This window comes from Aulostomus chinensis, chromosome 10 (genome assembly GCF_037954235.1).
Source record: "Aulostomus chinensis isolate RoL2024-O1b breed Wild chromosome 10, RoL_Achi_v1.0, whole genome shotgun sequence".
Classification (NCBI taxonomy): domain Eukaryota; kingdom Metazoa; phylum Chordata; class Actinopteri; order Syngnathiformes; family Aulostomidae; genus Aulostomus; species Aulostomus chinensis.
Genome location: NC_141329.1, coordinates 20847940 through 20863512, shown reverse-complemented (window position 1 = coordinate 20863512; position 15573 = coordinate 20847940). Strand labels below are relative to the sequence as shown.

Here is a 15573-nt window from a genome sequence, read left to right as displayed (position 1 = left end):
CAGCAACCTCTCCACACATCACAACATGAAATGGGTTCATAGGAGTTGTGGTCCCATCATAAGGAAATGATCATATGAAAAATAATTTTGAATTTCATATAATGAATATTAACATAATTTTGATGTTTTTATTCATTTCAAAAACATTGGTCTTTAACACACCTAATCTTTTTTTTCCAGTTTTTGTTGAACTCTAACACAATAACACAGAATCCTTACAAACTCCACATTACTGCAACACATCAACAAAATTGCCACATTGGTTTGCAGAGATGTATTTACACTTCATTTTTCTGTCCGCACAGATGAAAAGGTCATGGCAGACGATGAATTCACATGCGACCTCTTCCGCTTCCTGCAGCTCCTTTGTGAAGGCCACAATAATGGTGAGTCAGTTAGGAAGAGACCTAGGTCGCTACCCTCAGGTTGGCATGGCAACGAGGGTACCTGCTCGCCAAAATCAAACCAATGTTTAATATGAAGCTGTTCCGGGTAAAAGAAGAGACTCAGTAATACTGACAAAAATGCAGAAGCTAACATGGTGCATTTCCACAAAATGCACCTGACAAATCACCCGCTATCTGGACTGCTATCTGCTTTTGTAACGCCATGCTCTTATATGAGTATGAGCTTTTCTAAATAAATGTTTGGCATTTAGATACTTGTACATGCCAATTTAAGTTCATTGTGTTTCTGTTTTCAGATTTTCAGAATTACCTGAGAACTCAGACAGGCAGCACCACCACCATTAATATCATCATCTGCACTGTGGACTACCTGCTCCGACTACAGGTTTGTCTAATATACTGGCCCATTCTACCCTTCTAGTGTTTTTTAAACCTGCTTTAAAAAGCAGATTGGAGTCAAGCAGATTTATCCTTGTCCCATTGTGACTGGGCATAATGTTGTCTAGACATGTCAAATGCAGTCACCACACCAGGAAAAAGTGAAAGGTGTTGTCAAAAAGGCAATGGACAATAGTGTCCTATTGTTTTTGGTCACAGAAATACAAGCATGGAAGAAAGAATTAGAAGCAGCATGGAGGAAAGTTGCAGAGTTTCTGATGTATTCTTTGCCCTACTCAGATTGAATTTGTAGCTGAGGTGAAAAAACGTCACAGGAGTCAGAGACCAAAGTTTGGATTGCCTCCATGCATGCTGTTGATTGTGTGTGGGTCCAAGTCTGACAGTGCAGCAAGACGTGCTGGATGAAACCCGCTCCTATTACACACAATCACATGACAGCAGAACAGTGAGCCATGTCAACGTGGATTGATTTTATTTATTTTTTTATCATAAATGTACTGATTATATTTGTCGAGTAGTACCAAAATAAATGTGTACTTTAATAGTACATGAAGTCAAAAACAAATATTCGAATACTGTGCTGTGCATATAAATATGTGTTTTCACTCTGGCTAATACAATATTTAACTCCTTGATCCGTATTCCTCTGTCCTGTCTGCAGGAGTCTATCAGTGACTTCTACTGGTACTACTCCGGAAAAGACATCATCGACGAGCCCGGTAAGAGGAATTTCTCTAAAGCAATGACTGTGGCCAAGCAGGTCTTCAACAGCTTGACTGAGTACATCCAGGTAAGAACAATGATCATGAATAAATGATCACGATCATGTCCCCGGCACAGCCCACGCGGGTTGTGAGGAGGCGTTATCTTAAACTCTGTCCGTAGTTACTAGTGAGAAGGACTGCATTACACAAAAAAGTGTTAAAACCTGCATATATGATGAAAGCACTATAAAATTTGAAAACTTGACATAGGACTGACAAGAAACAGTAAACCTTCCGTCTGTGTGTCCATCAGGGTCCCTGTACTGGTAACCAGCAGTCTCTGGCCCACAGCAGGTTGTGGGACGCTGTCGTGGGCTTCCTTCACGTCTTTGCTCATATGATGATGAAACTTGCTCAGGTAATCAAAATCAATATTTTTTAACAATGAAGTCCCCATTTATGTTATAAGAAAATATTTGAATCATCCCATAATGCCAGTGTTCATTGTTTTACAGTTGGGCATCATATGAATCAAAGTTGATTGAAAAAAGATCAAATTTTCTCAAATGTTCCTCTTTGACGTACTAATTTTGTGAACTGTCTCTCTCATGGTTCCTCCAGTGTAAAGTATGTATTTTATTTTGATTATCCTTTTGTTTTAATAATTATATTTTTTCTTTCTCAACTTAACTATCTTTCCCCACCTCTTCTTTGCCAAATTGTTTCTGCCTCTTAACTGAGACATTTTACGTTAAAGAGAAGTGAATATCACATGTTATGCATGTAAAAAGACTCTAACTCCATTATATTTGAAGGGTTTTCTAGTACAGTTATGGAGTTTATTATTTATTGAATCAGATTAATTAGTTATTTAAAAAAGATTTAAACAACATCCTTTTAGCTATTATCAAATAGAGTCTGTGTCAATCATATGAGTATCTTTGAGTTGAGTATGAGTTTTCATCCTTTATTTGTCTGCCTGGGAGTCTTGGTCAAGAGGGCCACAGAAAAAAATACTCCCCATGAGGACAAGTAACATCCCAAAAAATAAAAAAAAATAAAAAAAACATACACTGTACAGGAACAAGTCACATAGCCAGAAAATGTAAAATAACATTGTAGATTTACACACAAAAAAAACCAACAAATTTGAATTACAGCATTAACTAGCAGGAATTGAAGTTTGCTCTCTTCGAATTTTCTGTTCTAAATCTTTGAGGTCTAAAAAGGTTTTGAAGCCACGGTTGATAAATTAGAAAACAGGCTAACTTCGCTGTTTGTGTTCACATTTCTCACGTGGACCTCTGACTCTCTTCATCTTTTCCCTTTAACATGATTTCAGGTTAAGAAGGCAGAATCAATTTCTCTTTCTTTCCCTCACCCGTTCTCACTTTACATTTCCTGATCCTTCATAATACATTTAATCCACCTCATCTAATTGAAGTATCGATCTCTTGATACTGACAAGTGCCCAGGGTTTGGTGGGGCTTTGGACAAACGTTTTTCTGTGTGTTTGTGAGTGTGTGTGTGTGTGTGTGTGTGTCTGCAATCTGTAACGTCTTTGAGCTAACAAGAAGCTGCAGTGTTGCCTACTTAAATCTTACTTTGTATGAAACTGTGGATTGCGACTGATGCTGCTCCTTAAAATGCACTTTCAAATATTTTTATGTTGCCTTTGATAGATTACAGAGCATTTCTATTTTCCAACGTAAAGCCGGGTTTTTCATGGTTTTGCAGCAGACAAGAGAGCAGATCCGTGCGAGTTAATTTAGCCTAAGATAAAGAAAGATGATAATTAGATGCAGGAAACAATCCTGCACCAATCTGTAAAGCAATCTGCAGATTTAGACAAATAAAATGAAGTAAAAATGTTGATGGATGACATTTTTATTTTCATGTGTAACCCTGTTAGATGCACCCTGATCCCGGACAACGAGATGGCGTAAGATTCTGTGTTTTTCTGCCAAAGCCTTTTATGCTTCTTAAGCCTCTTTTAATATCTCACGCTTCATTACATTTTAAAATATGCAGCTTAACACCCACATCATGTACATGTCCTTCTTTTCTTATTTTATTTTCATTCTTTAATTTCTTTTGTAATTTTCCTTAGAGGTCATCACACATTGTCCCTGAATAGAGGGACAGTTTATAACAGACACTGACTTTCCATCCATTTTGTCTGAATACAGACTGACTAGAAAAATCTGTTCAAAGTATTAAATTTTTCCTGAATTGTGACTGTGACATTTTTTTAGACTCAGAAGTTTCTCAAAAGGCTTTCACTTAAAATTTGTTGATTTAATATTCCTTCCTAATTGATTCGATTTATTTCATGTCCTTCCCCAAAGCATCTAAACATCGTGCTTTGCTTCTGTTCATGTAGATGAACAAGATGCTAAAGTAAAGGTAAAAAAGGTAAAGGTACCCATGTGATGTCACTGCAATGATGCTTGCCTGTCCTGACACACTTTTCCTCTAGATCTCCACCAGCCTGACAAATAAATTCCTGAACATTTGTAGTTCTCTTCTTCTTTTTGTCATTTTCCCCTTTTTGTCCCCAATTATTCATGGCCAACTCTCCTGTTTCTAACCTGTCCTGGTCGTTGCTCCACCCCCTATGCTGATCTAGGAAAGGCAGACTCCTCCAATACATGTGAAGTCACCTGTCACTCACTTCCTTTCACATGACAGTGAGGAGTTCCACCAGGTGGACGTAGCATGCCCCCCCCCCCCCCCCCGAACAGACTCCCCCACCAACCAGAGGAGGCGCTAGTACAACAACCAGGACACGCCAAACCAGTCTGCAGAAATGATTGCGATTCTTGCTAACTATCATCTGGTGCAGGTCTTCAGGAGTGCTAATATCAGCGTCAGATATGTGTGCATCTTGCTCTCACGCTGCAGCTACTTTTTCAGATAAAGGTGAAAGGCAGCGCTGTTTGGCAGAGGCCTGTTCGTCCCTATTCTTATACTTGCCTAGCAGATTTCCATCATTCAATACTATTTGTGATATTAAAAGAGCATATTCTTTATTTAAAAATGCAAACCCAGGATCATTTTTGGAGAGCACACTCTGAGGTAGAGTCTCTCACTGTTTTATCTCTCATAATGTGTTTAGTTTATCAGTTTTAACAGCAGAATCCTACCAGAGAGGAGGACATTTCCTCTCAGATCAGTTACAGTTGATGTTCTTGCTAAGAATATTGTTTTCTACTCTGTGTGCGTGTGTGTGTTTTTGTGTCTTTTCAGGATTCCAGTCAAATTGGACTGTTGAAGGAACTGTTGGATCTGCAGAAGGACATGGTAGTGATGCTGTTGTCTCTACTTGAAGGTGAGATGTTCGCCCCACTACAATAATTCCTACGCCCCCCCCCCCCACCCTTATGCTTATAAACACATAATTCCTTCTTCTTTCCTCACCTCAGGCAATGTAGTAAATGGCACCATCGCCAGGCAGATGGTTGACATGCTGGTGGAGTCCTCCAGTAATGTGGAGATGATCCTCAAGTTCTTTGACATGTTCCTCAAGCTCAAGGACATTGTGGCCTCGGACGCTTTCCGTGACTATGTGACTGATCCCCGTGGGCTCATCTCCAAGAAGGACTTCTCCAAGGCCATGGACAGCCAGAAGCAATACTCTCCTTCAGAAATCCAGTTCCTCCTCTCCTGCTCCGAGGCCGATGAAAATGAGATGATCAACTTTGAAGAATTTGCGGACCGTTTCCAGGAGCCAGCCAAAGACATTGGCTTCAATATTGCTGTTCTTCTGACTAACCTCTCAGAGCACGTACCACATGACACACGCCTTCAGAACTTCCTGGAGCAGGCCGAGAGTGTGCTCAACTACTTCCGCCCTTTCCTTGGCCGTATCGAGATCATGGGAGCAAGCAGGAAGATCGAGCGCATTTACTTTGAAATCAGTGAGGCGAATCGCAATCAGTGGGAAATGCCACAAGTCAGAGAGTCTAAGCGGCAGTTCATTTTTGATGTGGTCAATGAGGGCGGTGAAAGTGAGAAAATGGAGCTCTTTGTGAACTTCTGTGAGGACACTATCTTTGAGATGAACATTGCTGCATCTATCTCTGAGCCTGAGGGCGATGGTGCAGAAGAGGAGGATGATGAAGAAGAAGAGGAGGGTGGAGGAAGTGAAGGAGAGTCCGGAGAAGGAGAGGAAGGCAACGGAGAAGGGGAAGCTCCGGAGTCAACCTCAGCTTTTGCAGATTTTCTGACAAGTGTGGTCAACTTCTTCAACATGTTCACCTTCCGTAACCTGCGGCGTCGCTACCGTAAATTAAGAAAGATGACGGTGAAGGAGATGGTGATTGGCCTGGTTACGTTTGTCTACACCATTCTCATGGGTATCCTGATGTTTGTCTATAGTATATGCAAGGGCTTCTTCACACTCATATGGAAAGTGCTGTTCGGTGGTGGCTTGGTGGAAGGCGCCAAAAAGATGACAGTGACTGAGATCCTCGCCAGTATGCCAGATCCAACCCAGGACGAAGTTCACGGAGACCTTCCACCTGAACCTGGGGCCAGCGAGGTTAAAGACACAGACGGAGCGGCAGACCATCTTGATACTGGAGGAGGGGAGGAGGAAGAGGATGATGGGGAGGAGAGGGAAGGTGGACGCTTGCCAGGTTTCAACACTCCGGGTGGACTTGGAGACTTTGGTGAGACGACAACAGAAGAGCCTCCAACTCCAGAGGGCACTCCACTGCTGAAGAGGAAATTGGTGAGGAGTTCTTTCCGATAGCTTCTTTGTACTCTGCCCTTTTCTCGAAGTAACCACCAACTACCATTGAAACAGTTGGCCGCCACCGTTGGAGGGCAGGATGAGGAAGAGAAGACTGAAGCTGAAGAGGAGGCTCCTCCAGAGACCGAGAAGGCAGAGTAAGTCAGTCTGTCTGTCCGTGCTGATCCACGGTACACCATATGATACACAGATTACCATCCCGTCTTTGATTTAGGTTTACATGACAGGAACGACCTTGCAACGACTACTGAGAGTCTGTAAACAAGAACAGTAGTGTTGGTATGGTTCATTTGAACTTTTTTAGTTTATTTGAGTTAATCAGAGAATATGCATGAATTTAAAATGAGGAGAATACTTCATTTTGACATCTCGGGCCACCTGTGAGGGCTCACTAGAATGGTTCCCAAGTCCTTATACTGTTACTGAACCAGCAGTCAGTGTAACTCCATGCCCCAGAAACATGTTCCTCTTAAATAAAGAAAAAGACATATGTGTCTCCTGTCTTTTCTAGCACTGAGAATGGAGAGAAGACAGAGGTTGAGCCTGAACCGGAGGTCAAGGAGGAAGAACCTGAAGAGAAGGAGGATACGACGGTGAAGGCCAAAGCAAAGAAGGAGAAGAAGACTGCCGAGGAAGGCTTTGAGCTGTGGAACGAGCTTGAGGTCCAGAGGATTAAATTCATGGTGAGCAGCTTTCTGTAAAGGTACTTATCCTTGAATTAATGTGAGAAATTCCTACCTGGTACCGTAGTGATGTGTGTTCTAACACATTTGGACTCTAAGGAATGCTGGTGCTGGCGACAGAGCCTGATCCATCTGTTTGATGGGCATCTTCTTTGGTCGTCTGATTTTTGTTTATTTCTGTTTTTATCTCAGTGGTGTAAATTCAGTTATAAACTATAGTAAAGTAAAGTAGTATTTCTTTCATTTGTATTTCCCCACTGCGTAACTATAATATCATGCAAAGCAAGCATCTTCTCAGCCCTAACTTTAGTACATCAGAACAGTTCTGCGACTGTGTCTCACTCAATTCTTTATTGCCTCACAGAACTACCTTTCCCGTAACTTCTATAACCTTCGATTCCTGGCCCTCTTCATCGCCTTTGCACTCAATTTCATCCTGCTCTTCTACAAGGTCGGTATATTGAATGTGTGAAAGCTACACACACACTATCAACACATCACCTCTGAGTGTGCCTGGAAAATATGTTCACGTAATAAACTGAAAACAGGAATAACCCCATGTTTGGTATCCTGACACAAATATCTTTTAATCCGATACATATGATCAATATTAGTATGAAGTTATTTTGGTCTTTCTCGACAGCTTTTTTTATTTACAGAAAAAGTACCCAGTGGTTCATCCCTTTTTACATTACATCCTCATATAAAGCAAAACAGGCACATAAATGTAAGCAAGCTGGAACAAATTTTGAATACAGTCAAAAAATATATTTTGTAAACCTGAGTTTTGTATTTGTTCAATCTCCTTGTCTTTGAACAATTTTTCTCAATGACCAATTGCGTTACACATTTTTAACTGTCACACTTACTCCATAAGTTTGCTCCTTTGACGGATATAAGTCTCTTTTTTGATTGTCTTCACCCTTTTCTCTGGATTATTTAACGCTTTATACATTCTTAGTTTAAACAGTTAAAGCACATCATGAAGTATTTAGCGTTGCTGTTAAGATCATACCCACCAATAGCATGAATGAATCGAGACTATATATTGTTGAATAAATTCTGACAACTATTATTTATTCTATGTGTAATCTTTATCTTTTTATTTGAAGCTGAGAATATTTGTGCTGCTCAAATTACATGTACGAGCTCTCCTGGACTCATCTTGTGTGTGACCTCTTGCCCCCCTCCAGGTGTCTGACAGCCCCCCTGGTGAGGAGGAGTTTGAAGGCTCTGGTCTGTTTGAAGGTTCCGGCCTGTTTGAAGGTTCTGGTGTTGAGGAGGAAGGGTCCGGATTGGAGGACGGTGGAGAAGATGATGATGATGAAGGTCCAATGTACTACTTCTTGGAGGAGAGTACTGGATACATGGAACCTGCCTTAGCTTTCCTCAGTATCCTCCACACCGTCATCTCCTTCCTCTGTATCATCGGCTACAACTGCCTCAAGGTCTGTACTCTGCTCCGATCGGTAAACATCCGTCTGTTTTCTCCTCTTCATGTAGGTTTCACGCAGTTTGTCCACCCTTCCTCAGGTCCCTCTGGTTATCTTCAAGAGAGAGAAGGAGCTGGCCAGAAAGCTGGAGTTTGACGGTCTCTATGTCACTGAGCAGCCTGAAGACGATGACATCAAGGGTCAATGGGACAGACTGGTGCTCAACACTCCGTAAGAGCGCTGTCGAACTATCAGATGGAAGACGCGCAGTTGTGAACAGGCCTGAAACTCTCTGTCATGTTTCTCTTTCAATACAGAACATTCCCCAACAACTACTGGGACAAGTTTGTGAAAAGAAAGGTGGGTTTAGCAGCCAACTTATATTTATATGATTTATAGGCACGTGTTGCGTAGAAGTGACGTCTGTGTGGGATTATGTAGGTACTGGACAAATATGGTGACATCTACGGTAGAGAGAGGATCGCGGAGTTGTTGGGTATGGACTTGGCTTCCCTCGACGTCAGCGCCATGACGCATGAAAAGAAGCCCGAACCCGACACTTCAATGTTCAGCTGGTCTGTACAGTGCACTCCCGACTTAACAATCTCATTAAATCATAAAGCCTAGCGAGCAAACATTTCTCGTTCTCTCTGTAGGATAACGTCTATTGACATCAAGTACCAGATCTGGAAGTTCGGTGTTGTTTTCACTGATAATGTGAGTAAAAGTGTAATTGGTGAGAAAATTAGTTTCAGTTTGTTGTTTCTGACCCCCTTTCTTGTCCTTGTAGACCTTCCTCTACCTGGTTTGGTACATGCTCATGTCCCTTCTTGGACACTACAACAACTTCTTCTTTGCTGCTCATCTTCTGGACATCGCCATGGGTGTCAAAACCCTTCGCACCATCCTATCCTCCGTTACTCACAATGGCAAACAGGTCAGTTATGTTGGCTACCTCTGATTAGCCAGTCAGCTAACTTGAATGTGAATAAACTTAATTTAATGGAAGGCATTTTCACATTGCGAACTGCATCAAACGAGACTAGACTAAACCGGTAGTATTATGGGATTGAACGAGTCATTTCTTGGGGGTTGCAGGACATGCATGATTCATCATTTTACAGCCCAAATCTCAAAAGCAGTAAAGGTCCTTCCACTACCTTTAATATGAATAAATATTTAACCACACAGCCTTTCCAAGACCCCGCAAAGGTTATCAGGCTAACGTGACCACATTATGGTCGTGAAACCAGTCATTTCCTGGGCTTGTCTTTCACAATGTTGGTCTGTGGGAAAGTCTTTGGGTGCTGCTGTGAGAGCATCTAGTCAGAAGGGGAAGGGCGTAAGAATCCGAGAGAGCATTTTTATTGAATATAAAATGACTAAATGCTCCTGAATGCAGAATGAGTCATCAAATGATTTGATTGTTTTTAAAGGCAGAGAAAAGACGACGTTAATGCTGATTTTGTTGACTTGTATTTCTCTCAAGAGATCAATGAACAGTTAATACAGGTAGCGCAGGACCAAACTGGGGGAACGTGTTTTATGTCATGGGACTGTTAGCAGAGCTCATAATACACACGTCATCCGTCATTTCCCTGCAGCTGATGATGACGGTGGGTTTACTGGCTGTAGTGGTCTACCTCTACACTGTGGTGGCCTTCAACTTCTTCCGCAAGTTCTACAACAAGAGTGAGGACGAGGATGAACCGGACATGAAGTGCGACGACATGATGACAGTGAGTGGAAGGCGGCGATAACGGATTAGCATGATTATAATGAACCATGACTTTGTTTCAGATGATAATGCCTATGTCTAATAAAAAGAAGCTGATCTACATCCTGGTTCCTTCCTTCCTAGTGTTACCTGTTCCACATGTATGTTGGCGTGCGAGCTGGTGGCGGCATCGGTGATGAAATCGAGGACCCAGCTGGGGATGAATATGAGCTCTACCGAGTGGTCTTCGACATTACCTTCTTCTTCTTCGTCATCGTAATCCTGTTGGCTATCATCCAGGGTATGAACATTTTTGTCGCCTTTATCTCCTTCAGGAAAGTGTTGCTAAAAGCTTGTTTACATCCAACTCTCGACATAACTACAAGTCAGACAGAAAACTATTCACAATTTAAAGGGAGTGTTTGGATTTGTCTCTGGATTTGTCTGTAGGCTATAATTTGTTCATTAATAAAATTGTATTTTGTGGAAACATTTGTTGCAAATTTGACGGTGGATAAATTCTTTTTAAATATTGTTTTATTGCCAGTTGAATTCATTCCATCCAATTTTTTTTTTGTCTCACCAACAGTCAAAACACCATCATTCTCTTCACAATGGCATTAAACATGGAATCGGCACATTTGAGAAGGTTAAATCCCAGAAAAGAGCTGCTTCACAGTATGATTCAGTAGTTTACTAGAGGAACTCTGAGAGCACATACTTCCCCCGTGGTGACTTCAGCCAAACCCAATGTAAAAAAAGGCTATTATTTGCTTTGTTAAACAGAGCTACCACATAATATTCTTTATTAGTTCCAGGATCTAACCTTCCACCAAGGTTAATGAAAATTAAGCGGTTAAGTATAAGACCTGGCAAAGTCAAGATGTTTCAAGAAATAAAAGGCTTAATCTTAAACCTGCTGGGAATTTCTCTTAACGCTTATCTAACTATATCTTCTCTGAGACTCACTCTGTTTTTCAAGTGAGTAAGAAGTGTGTGTGTGTGTGTGTGTGTGTGTGTGTGTGTGTGTGTGTGTGTGTGTGTGTGTGTGTGTGTGTGTATGTGTGTGTTTGTGAGACAGGTTTGATCATTGATGCCTTTGGTGAGCTGAGAGACCAACAGGAGCAGGTCAGAGAGGACATGGAGGTAAGATAATGAGTCCCGCTGGTGTTTAACTGGTCACCCTACTTAAAACCTCCTTCACTTCTCCTTCACTTACGAAGCAGCTGCATGTTTAATGGTGAACGCTCTCTCTCCTCCCAGACTAAGTGCTTCATCTGTGGAATAGGAAGTGACTACTTCGACACGACGCCGCATGGCTTTGAGACACACACCTTAGAAGAACATAACTTAGCCAACTACATGTGAGTCACCTTTCAGCGTAATGAGCACTTCTTTTTGCATTCTCTGTTAAAAAAGTCAACCTTAAAGGTACAGTGCAGCTTTTGTGGAAACGACACTTCTTTACCATCCTCCTCAGAGGCAAGCAAGAAGATAGGTGGCCTTCTCTCTGCTGTATTAGGGAGCTGAAACCCACAGAGGCCAGCTGACTGCTAGTTAGCTTAGCATCATGACTGGTTGATGATGGGCAGGTTAGCTTACCACTGTCAAAAATCATCACATAGTTAAAGCTGCATGAGTTAAATATTTTTTTATCGTCACATATCCACTGTTTTGCCATTAGTTACAGGATACAGGCTCTCATGCAGACTCATGTCATGAAAATGATTTTTCTTGGAGGTCTTGTTTAGACTAATTTATCAACCAGTAGCAAACAATGTGAATATTTATCTATAAAAAGTGATTAAATGGAACTTAAAAACACAGATTAGTAGCAGCAGTCGCTCCTCTAGTTGTCAACAAACATTTTGGCTGAAGTTTTGAGGTTCTGCGTCAAATCGTAGCACCTTGTTAAGAAAGTAGTTCTGACCTTTGGTGTCAGATTTTTAAAAGGCAATATAGTTATATTAATACAGAAAAGTGTACGTGATGATTTTTCTTCACCACAAAGTGCTGCACTGCTGCGTTTTGGTTTTTTTTCTTAAACGTTTCACTCTTCCAGGTTCTTCCTGATGTATCTCATCAATAAAGATGAAACAGAACACACCGGACAGGTCAGTGAATATTCAAATGTCTAAAAATCATCCCACTTTTGTAATTCTGACTTGACCTTTCTTCTTTTTCTTTGTTTCTCAGGAGTCGTATGTGTGGAAGATGTACCAGGAGCGGTGCTGGGACTTCTTCCCTGCTGGTGACTGCTTCAGGAAGCAGTATGAGGATCAGCTCGGCTAACGTCCCGCGTCGTCATCGTGCATCTGAAGGAGAAAGAGAAGAAGGAGGAGGGGAATTTATGAAGAAGAAAGATCAGAAGTTTAGAAATCTAACATGTCTATATGTCAGTTTTGCCCTTCGTCTGCACACTTTCTCTCCTCTGGTGAAGCTATGCACACTTTGACTGCACTACTGCACCACCTGCAGCAGAATGTTGATGATCAGATAGGAGAAAAGCAGCGTAATGTTATCAGAGAGGCATAAAAGAGACAAGTATCCAGGGGCCTTTTTTTATTCCTTTAAGAACACACTACATGGCCTTTTTGTGTAATATACATAGATTGCCTTGCATCCACAGCGTCGCCACTGTTGTGAACATCACAGCTCGTCTACACAGAAAGCTGCATTTGTCTGTCATCTGTCACGCTAGAGTGATTGTGTGTCGGTGCTGCTAAAACACAATGACCTACACTCAGCACTGTCCCTGAACGCATCCTGTATATTAGAAGGAAGAGGACTGAAGCCGTCCATGCTGCTAACAGGCTGATAGCTGTGTAGACACTGTGTTATAGTGCCTATAGCAAAGTCACTGCTTGTGCCATCAGATAGTTGCAATTTTTTTTGGATTAGATTGAATAAGCTTTATTATTTATGTTTGTAAGATTTTTTTTTTTTCAATATGTGGCTGCATATTTCATTTCTGGTGTTTCTGTGAGAGCATTTTGAAAGAGAATGATGTGAGAGCAGCTCCCAGTCAGGGAACAGTTTGTCCCTCTCTTGCTTATTTTCTTTCTCTTTCAAGACCCAGAAACATGTTTTCAAACAAGTGATAACGCGAGGAAACGGACTCACTAAGAGAATATTTGCGTACATGACACACGGTATACCAGTGTGAATGGACAAAACCACTTTGCACTCTGAAGTCTTACAATGCGTCCCCGGAAGTATGTGGTTCCCCTATAACTCCACCGGGCTTTCTGTGCATTATATGACAGCAATGATGTACACGCACATATACACGCACACACACACACACACACACACACACACACACACACACACGCACATATACACACAGCAGCCTATAGGAGGATGCCACGGTTGTTAATTTCTTGTTTATATGCAGATTAATTCTTCTGAATACGACCATTTGAACCCGTCTGCTTCTCTGGCCAGGGGTCTGTTTTATGACACTTGATGACTTGATGCACACAGAGTTTTGCCAGTGCATTAAGATAAGTGATGAATGTATTTAATGTATACATATTGGCCAAAGTGTCATCTGTATAACTGAATCATGACTTGGCCTTTTGATGAATACACATATTTTACATAAAACATAAATACATATATTTATTTTTCTTTAGGGCTTTGAAGGATTTAAGGAGTCTATTTAATCAGACACAAACGTGTGTGTGAAATCCATCCGCGGTGGGAAAAGGTAAACGCCCAGTTTGTTGACAGAAGATCAAATTAGCTTTTGTTTTGCTAGTTAGGTTTTTATGATAGTTATTTGTAGGAATTCAGCGTATCATGTGATGCATTGATCTCGGACAGTTCCGTCTCATCATGCCACTTTCAGAACAGTAGGTCCTTTTATGCTCATACAAACTCTCCATCGTGTGTTTAACGTGATGACTGGTTGTGTCCGAGGCTGAGCGAGTCAGCTGGTGGTACTGAGCTGACAGGAGATCATTACACCTGACTGAGTGTCCTCTGACTGAACCCTGCATTTCAATTCAGAATAAACAGATTATTTTAAGGAGAACGTGAACATGTGTCTTCATTCACATTAAAACTTCTGTTTTGTTGATATTTTTTTGTCCCTGTAAAAGTTTTACCTCGAAAGGATGTTTCTGGAAAACAAGTAAGAGAACATAGAATGCCATACCTGGATCCTTTTACATGTAGAAAAAAAAAACCAAACATTCTCTGTCCTTGGTTTTCAATAAAGATGTTGCTGCACAGTTCTGAACAAGAATGTATATTTTTTGCAGTTGACAGATTCAGCCAGTAAAAAAGTGTTTCAGTAATCTAATCCAGGGGTTTTCATCGTCTGAGATGGAAGGCTGCCCCTTAGACCTGAATTTGATTTAGAATAGGGTGCTCAGTCTAACCCTCCTTGCACTCCTTATATGGTCTGGATGCCTTCTAATCAGTATGTTTCTTTCACCCATCCATCCAACTATTGACCCCAGCAAGATGAATATTACTGTTTTACATAACTTCAGAGTACACCAAATACATGAAAACTGCCTGTCCTGAATTATTTATAGATTTCTGACTTTTGGAAAGTCGGAATAGCAGTAAAATTCTCTAAAGCTACTATCACTACTACATCTCTTCACCATATGAAGTGAGTCACATTTGCTGTTGTCCTTTCACCCCCATTCACTCAGCCTCCTTTGAAACCTCTGCTTTCATCTATTTAGAATAAAATCATGTGTTTTCCTCCCAAGAATCCCCTTACCTCCTTTCCCATAATATGCTACATTTCAGCCGAAACCTTTGTGATTATATCGTGACATCTGTAGCTGATCAATCGCATCCTTCCTGCAATAAATGAAACAACACCTGAATATTTCTTCCCTCGAGCGTCTGAGTTGTAGTGTCACAGTGGTTCTGGTAGAATCTTAAGCAAATATGAGGAAGTACATTGTAATCCTGCCAACCTTTAAAGAGATATCTGAGTATTAATAGTGCCGTATATGTCAGCTCATGTTTATTCTGGCCAACCCTCCCTACAGTATACATATATACATCTATGCAATGCTACACTGGGACATGAGCAGCAGATAAGACTGTTTGCTTTTGGCAGACAGGCTGACTGGATATTTGATGATTCATACTCACACCCTGCTACAATTAGTTTAATCCCATCCAGAAAATACTACTTCCGTCTTGTACATTTTTGTTCACTGTGGAAGAAATATGTAATAGAGATGCATGTTCCTACAATAGCTTTGTTTTGACTGTTTTTTTTAATTTTTCGTTCCACTTCAAATTTCACTGCAAACACACATACCTACACATCCACCACACACTTTCTGTCTTTTGTTACAAACGTGCCACTCCTGAAAAGGGTCAAAGGTTAATATGCATCTTGTGCCTCCAGAGTAAATAAGGTGATGCAGGCCAGGGTTTGGCTCTACTGTGTATAAATGGGGGTATGCAGCAGCCCTCCTGTTTCCCTCCGCTGGCTC

At 41.2% G+C, this 15573-nt stretch overlaps 1 protein-coding gene across 10 annotated transcripts in view; it reads left to right on the top strand.

Annotated features, from left to right (window-relative positions):
* Positions 1-13445, top strand: part of ryr1b (ryanodine receptor 1b (skeletal)) — a 76859-nt gene extending 63414 nt beyond the window's left edge. For 5 of the 10 annotated variants that reach the window (XM_086216391.1, XM_086216393.1, XM_086216389.1 and 2 more), the window contains 23 exons: positions 306-386; positions 704-792; positions 1468-1596; positions 1824-1928; positions 3423-3452; positions 4562-4588; positions 4760-4841; positions 4936-6245; positions 6321-6403; positions 6778-6949; positions 7314-7400; positions 8143-8397; positions 8483-8613; positions 8700-8742; positions 8824-8957; positions 9039-9099; positions 9173-9319; positions 9987-10121; positions 10244-10400; positions 11181-11245; positions 11363-11463; positions 12162-12213; positions 12296-13445. In XM_086216391.1, coding sequence (XP_086072517.1) covers positions 306-386; positions 704-792; positions 1468-1596; positions 1824-1928; positions 3423-3452; positions 4562-4588; positions 4760-4841; positions 4936-6245; positions 6321-6403; positions 6778-6949; positions 7314-7400; positions 8143-8397; positions 8483-8613; positions 8700-8742; positions 8824-8957; positions 9039-9099; positions 9173-9319; positions 9987-10121; positions 10244-10400; positions 11181-11245; positions 11363-11463; positions 12162-12213; positions 12296-12391 — 3572 coding nt within the window. In that variant the 3' untranslated portion in view covers positions 12392-13445. The remainder of the gene's footprint in view (positions 1-305; positions 387-703; positions 793-1467; positions 1597-1823; positions 1929-3422; positions 3453-4561; positions 4589-4759; positions 4842-4935; positions 6246-6320; positions 6404-6777; positions 6950-7313; positions 7401-8142; positions 8398-8482; positions 8614-8699; positions 8743-8823; positions 8958-9038; positions 9100-9172; positions 9320-9986; positions 10122-10243; positions 10401-11180; positions 11246-11362; positions 11464-12161; positions 12214-12295) is intronic. The other 5 variants (XM_086216392.1, XM_086216394.1, XM_086216395.1 and 2 more) reach the window with 2 other exon arrangements.
* Positions 13446-15573: the final 2128 nt, after the last annotated feature.